Source organism: Xenopus laevis, chromosome 6S (genome assembly GCF_017654675.1).
Source record: "Xenopus laevis strain J_2021 chromosome 6S, Xenopus_laevis_v10.1, whole genome shotgun sequence".
NCBI classification, from domain to species: domain Eukaryota; kingdom Metazoa; phylum Chordata; class Amphibia; order Anura; family Pipidae; genus Xenopus; species Xenopus laevis.
The window spans coordinates 131682605-131698719 of NC_054382.1; the positions used below are offsets into that span (position 1 = coordinate 131682605).

General features: G+C 38.0%; 1 protein-coding gene across 1 annotated transcript in view; it reads right to left on the reverse strand.

Annotated features, from left to right (window-relative positions):
• Positions 1 to 6289: 6289 nt before the first annotated feature.
• fam135b.S (family with sequence similarity 135 member B S homeolog) overlaps positions 6290 to 16115 on the reverse strand; it is a 73384-nt gene continuing 63558 nt past the window's right edge. Inside the window, exons 16-20 of the mRNA XM_041568031.1 lie at positions 15047 to 15144; positions 14591 to 14742; positions 13342 to 13452; positions 9591 to 9704; positions 6290 to 6966 (exon numbers count right to left, since the gene is read on the reverse strand). Coding sequence (XP_041423965.1) covers positions 6761 to 6966; positions 9591 to 9704; positions 13342 to 13452; positions 14591 to 14742; positions 15047 to 15144 — 681 coding nt within the window. The 3' untranslated portion in view covers positions 6290 to 6760. The remainder of the gene's footprint in view (positions 6967 to 9590; positions 9705 to 13341; positions 13453 to 14590; positions 14743 to 15046; positions 15145 to 16115) is intronic.

A 16115-nucleotide genomic window follows, 5' to 3' on the forward strand; every position in this document is an offset into this window, starting at 1 on the left:
TACAGAGATAAAAATATACAATTCTTTACCATCAGTATGTTTTATAGTATGTATAATATTATGCAATTCTTAATGAAAAGTCTGAGTACAACTAAAATAATGATCTTGGTTTCGAGTTAGTCATTTACCAGCAACCACAAAACAAATGGTTGAAGATGTACTAAAACCGGCTCAAATTTCAGCACAATTCACAATCAGCATTTTTACAATTTGGAATCTTTCTCAAAGCAGATCAATGGGGGGAATTCACTTAAGGGTGAATTTTGGCCTGGGAAGGCTTACCACATTTCGTGTCAGATGTTAATTTGCAGCGCATATGCTAATTCATCAAAATTAGGGATGCACCGAATCCAGGATTCGGTTTGGGATTCAGCCTTTTTAAGCAGGATTCGGATTCGGCCGAATCCTTCTGCCTGGCCGAACCGAATCCGAATCCTAATTTGCATATGTAAATTAGGGACAGGGAGGGAAACCACTTAACTTTTTGTCACAAAACAAGGAAGTAAAAAATGTGTTCCCCTTCCCGCCCCTAATTTGCATATGCAAATTAGGGTTCGGTATTCGGCCAAATCTTTTGCAAAGGATTCGGGGGTTCGGCCGAATCCAAAAAAGTGGATTCGGTCCATCCCTAATCAAAATGCAACGTTTCATCTCAGCAGATGAATGCTGGCGAAGTTTCGCTACCATAAATTCATCAGCGCAATCATTTCATAGCGAACTTTTTCTAGCGTTCATTTCAGCCTAGCGAAACTTCCTTAGTACACTTGCGCTTAGGTCAATTTGAATTTGACATACATGTCTTTATTAGTGATGTTGGTGCAAATGCTTGAAGTGGCCACTTATTAAAAATGTCCAAGGAAGCAAAAAAAAGGCAAAAGAGATCCTCTATGGTCTTAGACATAAGCCAACCCTAAAACAAATCTGGCATGGCCCTCAAATGGTTAAAAAAAGTTCAAGCAAAAATATCCTGATGTCCACCCCTAGTGTGCGTGCCTGTATACACATCAGGGCACATTTACTTAGGGTCGAATATTGAGGGTTAATTAACCCTCGATATTTGACCGTCAAAGTAAAATCCTTCAACTTTGAATATCGCAGTTGAAGGATTTACCGCATTTCCTACGATCGAACGAATGAAGGAAAAATCGATCGAACGAACGATTAAATCCTTGGAATCGAACGATTCAAAGGATTTTAATCCATCGATCGAACGATTTACCTTCGATCAGAAAAGTGTTAGGAAGCCTATGGGGACCTTCCCCATAGGCTAACATTGCACCTCGGTAGGTTTAAGGTGGCGAACTAGGGGGTCGAAGTTTTTTTTAAAGAGAAAGTACTTGGCTACTTCGACCTTCGACCACGACTTTGACTTCGAATCGAACGATTCAAACTAAAAATCGTTAGACTATTCGACCATTCGATAGTCGAAGTACTGTCTCTTTAAAAAAAACCTCGACCCTCTACTTCGCCACCTAAAACCTACCAAGGTGCCATGTTAGCCTATGGGGAAGATCGATGGATTAAAATCATTTGAATCAAACGATTCGAAGGATTTAATCGTTTGATCGAACGATTTTTCGCTCGATCGTTCGATCAAACTATTTGCGTTAATTCCTTCGACATCGATATTCGAAGTCGAAAGATTTACATTCGGCAGTTGAATATCGAGGGTTAATTAACCCTCGATATTCGACCCTATGTAAATCTGCCCCTAAATGTGCCCCGTCGTGTCACATGCCCAGATTACCCCCTTTATATCTTTAAACTTTTAGTTGGAGAGCAGACCTGGCCTGGCTGGGACCCACCAGATTTTTTCTAGTATTCCACCAGCCCAGGCAGACCCTCCATGCATCAGTAACAAGAAAATGATTTGTAATCCCTTGTAAAACCTTAGAAACTGTTTTTACCGTTTGTTAAAAACTTCCTGCTGCAAAGAATGATGAGCACCTATAGCTATATTGAAACTTGGGTTGACAAGGGAAGCTGAGAACTTCAGTTTATGAACAGAAAAGAACAGAGATTAAAATGATCTGCCAAAAATACAACACATTTTTACCATGTCCCTTGAATCATCAGTTTCACAATGATGAAATGTTTTGAAAAAATAATATATCTGATTAACAAAAATATGGCAATGTTATGAAAATGTTTGTATAAAAATATTAGCAGTTTGCGGCTTTTGCCTTCAATACTCTGCAGCATGATAAATAGTCTTTTGAAGCATTTACAGAGACATATCTACTGTACACTCATAAATCTTTTTCTTGGTAAATTGAAGTTATAAATTATTTTTTTACACAGCAATTTTCCAGCAAAAAAAAGAAAAGAAGTAAAAAGTTCTTCCTGCCTAAAATCAATAAATTCTGTCGTATTGCACACAAGGATCGTAGGTCAGACAGACACAAATCCACAGCAACGTTTCCATTTTCTTGGAGACTAAAAAATTTGACCTGCAGGCAGTTGGTGACAATCTCTATAAATAATCAATTTATATATATATATATATATATATATATATATATATATATATATATATATATATATATATATATATATATATATATATATATATATATATAGCATCAAAGTTGAAATACTTGATATTTATATAACTTGCAAGAAGGACTATGTATATTTTAAACACCTTGAAGAGTTCTTGAAAATCTTTTATATTATAATATTATATTTATTACAATATAATACAGGTATGGGATCCGTTATCCAGAAACCTGTTATCCAGAAAGTTCCGAATTATGGAAAGGCCGTCTCCCATAGACTTCATTATAAGCAAATAATCCAAATTTTTTTAAATTATTTTCTTTTTATTTATAATAATAAACCGGTACTTGTTCCAAACTAAGATATATTTAATCCTTATTGGAAGTAGAATGATTAGTGATGGGCGAATTTATTCGCCAGGCGCGAATTCGCCGCCGGCGAATAAATACGCGAAACGCCTGCGAAAATTCGCAGGCGTCAAATTTTTTTTTGGAAAAAGCATCAAAAACGGGCGCCAGCGTAAAAAAAACGGGCGCCGGGGTAAAAAATGTTTTGCAAATTTTATGCCGTTTTGCGAATTTCGCAAATTTTCCGGCGAAGCGAAACGGCGCAAATTCGCCCTTCACTAAGAATGATCCAATTGGGTTTAGTTAATGTTTACATGATTTTCTAGTAGTCTTAAGATGTGAAGATCCAAATTATGGAAAGACCCATTATCCGGAAAGTCCCAGGTCCAGAGCATTCTGGATAATAGGTCCCATACCTGTTTACAGTTATGGAACCTAATATCAAGAATGATTATGACCTGGGGTTTTCCGGATAAGGATAATTAAGATCACTATCCTTGGGGAGGCCTGTTTGTGAAAGGTCCATTTTTAGTGGTATTAGAGATTTTTGAAACCATGATTAAAAAAAAAAATCTGAAAATCTAAAATTTTTCATGAACGAACGAACAGATCTCAGAAAAACCTCTAAAACCATGAATGAAAGATTTATGCAAGAAAAGTAGGGCAGCTTCCATTGACTTTGACATGACCTTGACAACTTTAACTTGATGTAGTTTTGTTTTGAGCTCAGTAAGGGGCCCATTTATTTAGCTCGAGTGAAGGAATAGAAGAAAAAAAACGTTGAATTTCGAATGTTTTTTTTTGGCTACTTCGACCATCGAATTGGCTACTTCGACCTTCGACTACTTAGACTTCGAATCGAGTACCTATTTTCACTTTTTATAATTTTCAAGACATTTGTGGTTTTTCGAGAAAATGTGTTTAATCATAGTTTCAAGAAGCTCTAACACCACTAAAATTCAACCTCCAATTAAAGGGCCTCCCTGTTTGCTATAAAAAAAAAACGTATTACACTACGGCACAATTCCTGGAAATATGGTCTTTTTGGGACCTACGGAATATACCTTAAGTGTAGAGTTATTTGTTCATTACTGAATACCAAACCAGGCTGGGGAGCTCTGGTCTGTGACCTCAGCCCTGTTTTGTATGTTTTCTTGCTTGGTCTGCTTTTTCATTTTGGTCATTGTGTTGGCTACCCTATTGTACCCCATGTGTAAACTCTGACTGGCAAGTTTATATAACTACTTAAGTATGTATGTATTTCTTATGCCTTTTCGTACATCTTATTTTATATATTGCTGACCCACTCATTTTCTTTTCCTTTTGTTGTTTTCTTTTTCTTTTCTTTTCTTTGAATGTTTTTTCTTCTTTGTATATTTTTTTTTTTTTGACGAAAAATTTCAATAAAACTATTAGTTACAAAAAAAAAAAAAAAAACGTATTTATTAAAGTCCGATTTTTTCTAAATGGACTTTTAAATGGGAAAACCACAATTCTTCGTAGAAAAAAAAAACTAATTTTTTTTATTAAACCCAATGGTGTTAAAAGTCCAAATAAAAAAACACTCCAACTCAGACCTGCCGAGTTCACGTAGAAGTCAATGGCAGATGTGCCATTAACAGTTTTTAATATCCTGACCTGCAATGGGTTTAGTTCAATAATCTGAAGATTTCATGGTTTTGGTGCGTCAAATATGAAAAAGTCTCACTTTTAGGTGACAAATCCGTAAAACTTGTACGATTTGGGTTTTTTCCCCACGATTTTTCAAGTCTTTTCCCTCACAATAAAATTTTTGTGCAAATGTATTGATAAGTAGGGGAGAAACTCTGTGTGGATTTGGTTGGGGTGGTTTTCAGAAAATAGTGAGAACATTTCGGATATCGATAATAACTCCCTTGATTGTTAAATAAACCCAACAGGAATGTTTTGCCTGCAATTAGGATTAATTATATCTTAGTTGGGATCACATACAAGTTACTGTTTTATTATTACACAGAAAAAAAATACATTTTAAAAAAAAATTGGATTATTTGGCTGATGGCCTCCCCGTAATTCTGAGTTTTCTGAATAACTAGCTTCCAGATAATGGATTCCATACCTTTTTATTATACAGATATGGGACCTGTTATTCAGAATGCTTGGGACCTCTGGCTTTCCGGATAATGGATCGTTCCATAATTCATAATTTCCTTCATTCTTTGTCTACCAGAAAATCATATAAACATTAAATAAACCCAATGGGCTGGTTCTGCTTCCAATAAGGATTAATTATATCTTAGTTGGGATCAAGTACAAGTTACTGTTTTATAATTACAAAGAAATGGTTATACAGGTATGGGATCCGTTATCCGGACACCCGTTATCCAGAAAGTTCAGAATTACGGGATGGCTGTCTCCCATAGACTCCATTATAATGAAATACTTTTAAATTTAAAAATGATTTCCTTTTTCTGTGTAATAATAAAACAGTAGTTTGTATTTGATCCCAACTAAGATATAATTAATCCTTATTGGAAGCAAAACCAGCCTATTGGGTTTATTTAACTGTAACTGTAGCTTTGTGGAGTCTTAGACTAAAACGTATCCTTTTCAAAGAGTCAATGGGAAGAAATAGTTAATAATAGTTATTGTGATCAAGTCTCTTGTAGGTAATGAAGTGGGCAAGAAGCAAGACATGGAGCACTGAATATTGTATGAGGTTTTGTGTGTGACCGAACAATTCTTTTCATGGCACAAGAATAACAACACTCAAACGGGTGATTTCTGCACTTTATGTTCCTTTATAATTAGGTTCTCACACAATCCAATCAAATTTTTCATTGGTCTAAAAGGCCCAAAGTCATGAAGATGTAATGTACTGCTGTGTTATACTGGTACAACTGGGGTGTTTGCTTCATAAACTCTACTATTGTTTATATAAACAAGCTGCTGTGTAGCCATGGGGGCAGCCATTCAAGCACAGGATACACAGTAGATAACAGATAAGTACTACTATAGTTTATATAAACAAGCTGTTGTGTAGCCATGGGGGCAGCCATTCAAGCACAGGATACACAGTAGATAACAGATAAGTACTACTATAGTTTATATAAACAAGCTGCTGTGTAGCCATGGGGGCAGCCATTCAAGCACAGGATACACAGTAGATAACAGATAAGTGCTACTATAGTTTATATAAACAAGCTGTTGTGTAGCCATGGGGGCAGCCATTCAAGCACAGGATACACAGTAGATAACAGATAAGTACTACTATAGTTTATATAAACAAGCTGCTGTGTAGCCATGGGGACAGCCATTCAAGCACAGGATACACAGTAGATAACAGATAAGTACTACTATAGTTTATATAAACAAGCTGCTGTGTAGCCATGGTCGCAGCCATTCAAGCACAGGATACACAGTGGATAACAGATATGTACTACTATAGTTTATATAAACAAGCTGCTTTGTATTCTGTGCTTCAAAGGCTGCCCCCATGGCTACACAGCAGCTTCTTACATCAACTATAGCTGTTTTTATGAAGCAAATACACCAGTTTTGCCAGTGCAAGGCACCAGTACATTATATTATCATTCCTTTAAAACACTTGTTTTTTGGTGTTAATTTTCCTTTAATAATTCTGACTTTGTTGACAATGAACCTGTTTGCTTCTTGGTTACCTGCATACTACTATTTTATTAAGTGCATGTGCCAAAAATTTCCCTCTCCCCCCTTTTTTTTTGTTTGGGCAGTTTTGAATAGGCAGTGTGTCATTTAAATGATTTACAACCCCCAAAAAAAAGTCATAAAAATATAATGAGGTATTTTGCAAAATATACACCAAAAGAAAAGGCTAGAATATTTTTAGCATAATAAAGGAAAAAAGTTCCCCTTTTTGTTTGGTGACCACTTGCATTTTGCATCAGAATTAGAAGTTACTTGAAATATCCAAGTCCAGCAACAAGGAAAAACTTCTCCAGGAAGAGTTCGGAATCCAACACGGCAATGTGAGCTGCACGTCCAATGAGAGTATTGGCAGTGTTTGGAAGAGCATGGAACACATTGTGCCGTATCAAAGTGCAGTCCTTGGAGTCTATAACTGGTTGGAGAAGGTTGTTTAACATCTCAGTATATACAGGTCCTGAAAAATGAAATATATATGTATTAGAAGTCATTGCTGTTGATTAAGCAATAGTGAGAGACCAACGATTTTGGTTGATTTTGGTCAAAAGATATTCATAAGTTTTTCTTGCATCATTTTGTAATAATTTTGGCAGGAAGAAAATAGGGACTCACATCTGCCAAGATCCATTTAAAACCAAAATGATAATGGAAATTGAATCTATCACGCCACTTGAGAATTCCTTGGTTGGCTTTACCATTAGAGGCCTATTTACTTGTTTTCGAAAAATAGAATTGCAAGCCTAAAAAATATTCAAGACAAAACTTCACAAGCGCTAGCTTATTTAAAGGAGAAGGAAAGTCATTTATAACTTGGGGTAGGCACCACAAGGTGGTTGTATTTATTGCGGCCATCAAGATTGATACCTGCGACAAAATTTATACAGGCTTCAAAAATCATGCTTCGTATATTTTTCGATGTTTCACAAATTTCACGGCAAATTTGTGAATTATTGGGCAAAACGGGACAAATGCGCCCATCATTACTGGTAGGAGCATTGACTCGGGGTTTCAGGTAATAAATACAATCACTCGGGGGGACCTACATTTTTGCACCTCCAAGTATAAAAAGACTTTCCTACTCCTTTAAGAAAGAAATTTGATGTAATCAATATCAAACAATCAATATTTTTACAGGATAAAAAGTTCCATACCAGAGAGAATCACATTGTTTCATTCGTTTTCAATAAGGCTAAAAATACTTGAATTTTTTAATGAACTTAAAAATAACGCAGATTCAATTTAGAAACATTATGGAAAAAAAAAATTGAAAAAGTGAGATTATTGAACATAATAAGCGAATATAGAAAAATAAGTCATTTTGTATCATAAATCGGTGTTACAAGACCTTTGAGGAGAAATAAGCGTGGGCTTGAAACAGATTGCGAGCGGTTATTGACCCTGTTTAAGGAAGAGAGTATTTTTATGACCCTCACGTTAGTCAAGTTAATGAACTCCTGGTGTGTAATTCAGATCATTATGGCTACGACATCTGTTCATTGTAATGATACAAAAAATTTAATTGACAGCACAATCACAAGCACAGCGGTTAGTGAACAGGTTGGCTGCTTTTATTGCTTATTCCCATACGTGAAGAAAATTTGATAAAATTTACAGTTATCCAATAAAACAAGATAAACAATGTAATTTCCCAATCAGCAGGCTTTGAGATTTTATCAAAATCCAAAAATTTCTCCGAATTTTCTGAAAACTACTCCGATCAAATCCTCACAGATTTTTTTTCCCCTTTATTTATCAATACATTTTCCCGAAAATTGCTTGTTCTGAAAAAAAAATTATAAAATCGTGAAACTTTTTTGATTTGACACCCAAATACCGCAACTTTTTCGGATTTGATGCCTGAATACCGTGACTTTTTCTGAAACCCAGCACAAATCATTATATCTTTGGCTATAAGGCAAGCTAAAATTGAAATGGAAAAGGATATTGCAGCAAATAAAAGAATCCAAAATAATTTTTTAAATATGTTAATAGTAAATAAATGAAGGAAGGGGTGGGACCTTTAATTTCAGAGGGGGGTCAGCTAGTTGATGAAAACAAAAAAAGAACAGATTCTGAACTCATATTTTTCTTCCGTCTACACAAATGAGGAACCAATAAGTGAAGGTTTCCTTCTTAATAGTCCCAATTCTAGTAATACAACTAATGTCACATGGTTCACACATGACGAAATTCAAAAGAGACTAGAACATGTTAAGATAAACAAAGTTCTGGGGCCAGATGGTATTCATCCCAGGGTACTTAGCGAGCTTAGCTCTGAGATTGCCAAATCTCTTTACTTAATTTTTCCGGATTCTTTGAGGTCTGGCATAGGGCAGAGAGACTGGCAAATTGCTAATGTGGTGCTGTAATTCAAAAAAGGATCCAGTTTTAGCCTCAAAACTATAGGCCAGTTAGTCTGACATCAGTGGTAGGAAAGCTTCTTGAAAGGTTAATAAAAGATAAGATACTGGACTTCATAGCAAATCATAATACTATGAGTTTGTGCCAGCATGGTTTTATGCGTAATAGATCTTGCCAGACTAACTTAATTTCTTTTTATGAGAAGGTAAGTAGAGACCTTGATTCTGGGATGGCAGTGGATGTGATTTACTTAGACTTTGCATTTGATACAGTGCCACACAAAAGGTTACTGGTTAAATTAAGGAATGTTGGCCTGGAACATAGTATTTGTACCTGGATAGAGAACTGGCTAAAAGATAGACTACAAAGAGTGGTGGTAAATGGAACATTTTCTAATTGGACCAGTGTTGTTAGTGGAGTACCGCAGGGCTCTGTACTAGGTCCCTTGCTTTTCAACTTGTTTATTAATGACCTGGAGGTGGCCATTGAAAGTACTGTTTCTATTTTTGCAAATGATACTAAATTGTGCAGAACTATAGGTTCCATGCAGGATGCTGCCACTTTGCACAGTGATTTGTCTAAGTTGGGAAAAAGCAACAGATATGACCCATGTGCCCCCCCTCAAGTCTCTGATTGGTTACTACCAGGTAACCAGTCAGTGTAAACCATTGCATGAATTCATAAATAACAACATTGGTGGGTAGGATAGGGTACAGTTACCTGTGTGTCTGTCCTTCGTGGCATTTTTACACATTTCTATTCTCGCCGAATGAAACGGGACATATCGATCCTGCGGCGAAGCGACCAGAACTACATTCTTAAAATACTGAAGGCCTGAGAAAATAAAGAGGGTAAGAGATTCTGAAATAATAACTATATTTTATAAAGGGAGACACTGGAGCCTGAAAATATCTCTTCCTTGGATCTTGGATTTTTGTGACTTTGGATAAAAAAAATATTTCCAGGTCGACTGGAAGGGGGAACAAAGGAGGGCGTAGTTAGATGTCACATGACTTTAGTTGGGCATGATGTACAGTAGCACTTCCTCTTCCGTGAAACAACTGAGGAACAAGAACTCGTTGTTTAAGAATTATTTCAGCAAACTTTTGAGCTGCTTCACAAAAGGTTTCTTATTTCAGAATCTGATTTGGATTGAAGTTGGAGTATACAAATACTTACCCCATTTAAAGCTACTAACACTTTATAAGGAAGAATTTACAAAAGTGCCTGTCTACAAACTGCAAAAGTGTTGTAAGTACGACAAATTTACAACACATAGCTGGAAGTTTTATTGCACCACTAAAGTGCAAAAATTCTTATTTATTGTAACATATGTAGCAACTCCTTTTTTTTTTCCTCAACATTTACATCATGGAGGAAAAATTTGGGCAACATTGTCAAAGCTACAATAACGTTTTTGAAGATGTCGCTTACTATGAGAGGATTGACCAGGCCCCTTTTAGTGACATATTTGCAAACTAGTTGGAAGAGGAAGTTGAAAAATTGCAGGGTCTTAGAATATTTTCGTGTTTGTACAACATTTATCAGTATTTATCTGACACTTTTTGTGTCTAAATTTATATTTATAAGAAACACTCACTGTACAGCTTTAGGACAGAGACACGCTCAGATTCGGGAGATTAGTCGCCCAGCGACAAATCTCCTCTTCTTCTGGTCTAATAATCTCCTAGAACTGCCTCTCGCCTGCTAAAATATTTCCTCAAGAGGAAACTTCGGGGCGACTTCGGAAATCAATCCCGCCGGTAGTTCTGGAGATAAGTTGCCCTGAGGAAGAGCCGAAATCTCCCCAAATCTGAACATGTGTCTCTGCCCTTACTGTGGCAGGGGAAACACCAAGCATTTGTTTAATAGGAACAGTTATTGGTATAACATGTGAAGATCTTTAAAAGACTGTTCATTAAGGTGGCCATACAAGCAGATCAGGACCTGATTTGGCCAAGTACATCCGATTGTTGGCTTGAACTAATCTGTTCATCCATTAGGGGCTATGGAAACCCTGCAGATGAGGGACAGCATCAATGCCAATGCACTTTGTCCTCATCTGATGGGATTCATACACCTGACCAATCGATATGTAATTGATTTTCAGCCAGATATCAGTTGGCAAGTCCAGTGGTGGGTTCCACTTCCAGTGAATATCTCTGATGACTTCACATTGCTTTAGTAATTGTGGCACCACACCCTATCCACCCATAGTATTCTCTAGAGCATATTAAAGTAACTCACCAAATTCCCTTAGCATTAGTGATGAGTAATTTTATTTGCCAGTCATGGATTACAGCAAAGTTCTGCACTTCGCCATCTGCAAAATATTTTCACAAAACTGCCACAAAAAATCCACAGAGAAAAAATTTTCTGCGGCAAAAAAGTTCCCAAGACAAAATTTCTTAGAGACAAAAAATTTGCCATAAGAAAAACACCCATTGACTTTAATGTATTTGTATTATGTAAGTAGCCACAAGAATAAAATTGCCACGTAAAAAAACACACTTTGCATGAATTTTTTTGCAGTTTTGCAAAATTTTTTGCAGTTTCGCAATTTCTTTTTGCAGTTTGGCAAATATTTCAGCAAAGCAAAACAAGACAGATTCATTTATTAAAACTCATCAGCTGAGAAATTGGTGTGGGGGTTCTGGGAGTTAAGGTTGAGCATAGTTTATATAATTAGCTACTTATTGTTTGTATTAGATAATGCCACATTAAGAACTTCCCAATCCTTTTGAAGTCATGTCAGTGGCAACAATGTACAACATAAGAGATCAGAAGTTGATTAGTTTTGACCCATCTTCATAAAAAATAGAGAGAGATCTCATAAAACTATGACAGCATAGGTATTCCCCTGTACTTAGCACAATTCAGCAGGAACAGTCCCCTAAGTTTGCTCATAGTCTGTACAGAGGGATCCCATAAAACTATGACAGCATAGGTATCCCCTGTACTAAGCACAATTCAGCAGGAACAACCCCCTAAGTTTGCTCATAGTCTGTACAGAGAGATCCCATAAAACTATGGCAGCATAGGTATCCCCTGTACTAAGCACAATTCAGCAGGAACAGTCCCCTAAGTTTGCTCATAGTCTGTACAGAGAGATCCCATAAAACTATGACAGCATAGGTATCCCCTGTACTAAGCACAATTCAGCAGGAACAACCCCCTAAGTTTGCTCATAGTCTGTACAGAGAGATCCCATAAAACTATGGCAGCATAGGTATTCCCCTGTACTAAGCACAATTCAGCAGGAACAGCCCCTAAGTTTGCTCATAGTCTGTACAGAGAGATCCCATAAAACTATGGCAGCATAGGTATTCCCTGTACTAAGCACAATTCAGCAGGAACAGTCCCTAAGTTTGCTCATAGTCTGTACAGAGAGATCCCATAAAACTATGGCAGCATAGTTATTCCCCTGTACTAAGCACAATTCAGCAGGAACAGCCCCTAAGTTTGCTCATAGTCTGTACAGAGAGATCCCATAAAACTATGACAGCATAGGTATTCCCTGTACTAAGCACAATTCAGCAGGAACAGTCCCCTAAGTTTGCTCATAGTCTGTACAGAGAGATCCCATAAAACTATGGCAGCATAGTTATTCCCCTGTACTAAGCACAATTCAGCAGGAACAGCCCCTAAGTTTGCTCATAGTCTGTACAGAGAGATCCCATAAAACTATGGCAGCATAGGTATCCCCTGTACTAAGCACAATTCAGCAGGAACAACCCCCTAAGTTTGCTCATAGTCTGTACAGAGAGATCCCATAAAACTATGGCAGCATAGGTATTCCCCTGTACTAAGCACAATTCAGCAGGAACAGCCCCTAAGTTTGCTCATAGTCTGTACAGAGAGATCCCATAAAACTATGGCAGCATAGGTATTCCCTGTACTAAGCACAATTCAGCAGGAACAGTCCCTAAGTTTGCTCATAGTCTGTACAGAGAGATCCCATAAAACTATGGCAGCATAGTTATTCCCCTGTACTAAGCACAATTCAGCAGGAACAGCCCCTAAGTTTGCTCATAGTCTGTACAGAGAGATCCCATAAAACTATGACAGCATAGGTATTCCCTGTACTAAGCACAATTCAGCAGGAACAGTCCCCTAAGTTTGCTCATAGTCTGTACAGAGAGATCCCATAAAACTATGGCAGCATAGTTATTCCCCTGTACTAAGCACAATTCAGCAGGAACAGCCCCTAAGTTTGCTCATAGTCTGTACAGAGAGATCCCATAAAACTATGGCAGCATAGGTATCCCCTGTACTAAGCACAATTCAGCAGGAACAGCCCCCTAATTTCCCCTAGCCTGTACAGAGAGATACCATAAAACTATGTACATTTCGGTACTCCAGACTAAACACAAATCTACAAGAACAAATTAACTTTTATTAATATAATGTTTATTATATTGTTTTTACCTCTGTATTCCTACGTACTTCCATGGTTGACAGTTGCACTCACCTGGCTTTTGGCTGAGCTGGTACAAGAAGCATTTGCGGAGATCAGCATTATCCCTGAACGTCAACTGCAGCAGAGATCCAGATTTCTTTAACTTTTGCATAAGCCACAAACCTGGGAATAAAAGGGGAAAATTGACTTTATAAACAGATGGATGTCAGGTCCTCAATCCGCCAGCAATGGGATTTCCCTGCACAACAAGGCCGGCTCCGATTGATATCTGGTGCGACAACCTGTGCCTATCTGTGTATGGATTGTCAGACTGCCTGTCCAGAAACCATTTAATGCTTTGCGTGGTAATGAATTTTCTTAAAAACTTTAGACTGGCGTAATGTAAAGGTAGACTTTTAGATGTTTTTGTTTTTCTTTCAAGCAATAGACTCATAGATGTTACCTGCTGGTTGCTGTCTATGGTTTACGAGAGGTGAATACGACTTTGTGGCCTTTATTATGTTGCCACCCCAACAAGACTAGGCTTTAGCTCAGTCCATATACTGTATAATACAATAAAGTATATGTTAGAGTAGAGTTGGTTTGGTACAATGTTTAATGCTCAGTATTAGAGTGATAGGGAATGTCCAGTGGGGATAAGAAAGAAAGAAGAAGAATAAAGAAGGTGGGGCAGAAGGAGCATTTGTCCTTGAACTCCAGCCCTTGGGTTGACATGCAAAAAGCATAAATTGTATTGTGTCATACAAATCATTACTACTTGATTGTCACTGGGATGTAGAGACCTACGGATTAGGATTTATTTAATTTACCAACCTTCTCTTTAGGTTCCTCTTTTGCTCTATCTTCAGCTAACATTCCTCTTCTTCGTGTGTTAATCCAAAAATTCTTCTCAAAGGCAAGGGTAGTATTAAACAAATACAATATGTGTTGAAGCCCTAGAGAAATGCACCTAATAAAGGCATTTCATAGTGACATGGCTATAAGGTGTGCACTTTCTGAAGTTGGATGGATGCCACTAAGAAAGAGTCACCAAAATCCTAAAAACGAGCTTGTGCCATTTCACACAGTGTTTATGTAGGAGCTTCCCACACCCATTGCCAGAAAATTATATTTCCACCTCAGTTTGATCTAATCAAGTAATACCCAACCTATGTCCTACCACACCAGAGGACCCCGGGTAAGGACCCTTGTCATTTGAGTCATGCTCCACAAAGAATGAGAATCTAGGCTAAGGTTTAAGGGATATGAAATGAAGGAGAAAACTCAGAACAGATGATTCATTACCCAGTTTATTTCTTACCTGTATTAACCAAAGTACTATTACTATAAAGTGTGCCAAGGTGAGGCCCAGAGAGAGACAGGAACGTATGCAGTTTGTTTAGGTAGTACCGAAATCGGGGCCGGGTGAGCACAGACCGAATTATGATGTTTCCCAAAGAATGTCCTATGAAGCTAAAAGGAAACAAACATACTAGCTTTGTAACATATGTACAACAACATAATACTGACAGATGGGTGGCCTTAACCCATCAAAGTATACCTACTGAACCACCTATCCACCCTGCCCTACAATTAAAACTAAAGAAAGTTAAAAAGGTTATAAAATGAAAGGACTGGTTACAAGAATTTACAAGAGAGAATAATAGTATTGCTCGAGTGATCCCATGTGTCTCAATGTATATGTTCTGTCCTACGACCCTTGGCTGCTGCTCCCCATGACAAAAACTTTAAAAAAGACTGAAGAGAGATATCCTACCTTATTCTTGATATTGAAAGGTTATATAACTGAATGTGCTGGACTATTTCATCAATGAGTCTGTCAGTCATAGCATCAAAATCCGCAAAGGTGTCCGTCTATAGAAAAAGAGAAGGAAAGAGTTTGAAGAGGGAAAAGTCTTCAGATTTTATTCATTGATGTTCTTGGTGTACTTGGTGATGCATTTAGAAGACAAGACAACACCAGAGTCTGCCAATTAGATTTTCTAAAGAGAAATGGCTCAGTGGTTTGATCTCAGGACACTGGTGATTGTCCAGCTGTAGATGTCCTACAACTCAAGTCAATGTCATAATCTGCAGCAGTTCCATGGCTTGGGATATGATTCAAGGCCATGCAACACAAATCTTACTCTTGGACCAATATATTCCAAATTGCAATATTAAAAATCCATGTACACACAGGGAGTTATTTACTAAAGTATTACATTTTCTGGTTGGAGTTTTAAAGGATAAAGGCCCCCATACACAGGCCGATAAAAGCTGCAGACAGACCAAGTTGGCAGCTTATTGGCCTGTGTGTGGGGCCATCGGACGGGCATACCTAGATGTCGATCAGGCCACCACTTCTGTACGTTGATGAGGTCCCGTGATCTGACCACCCGTATTGCCTCCATGTGGCTATATCGGGGCGATATCTGCTCATTTGGAGACATTGCCAAATGAGTGGATCTCCCTGTGTATGGCCACCTTAAAGCACATTTCTGTAACAAACTTACTTTTGGTTCGTAGGGGACGGCAGGGACGCCTGCCGCCCCCACGGCGGGGACGCCCGCCACGCCGAGCGGCAGCCGCCGCTTCTAGGCCTCAGGCGCCGGCTCCTTAGGGAGCGCGCGGCGCGCATGCGCCGGTCTTAAGGCGCAGGCGCGTTCGCGCAGGCGCGCTGACGTCACGGCGCAGACGCGCTGGCGTCATTGCGACGGACGCAATGGCGCCAAAATTTAAAATAAAAAGGCAATGCACAGTGTGTGCATTGCCCAACGTAGGTTCTAGTTTTTCTGTTCCTGGGTGCGATTCTGCTTGATTATTCCTGTCCTTCCGGCTAGTCCTGA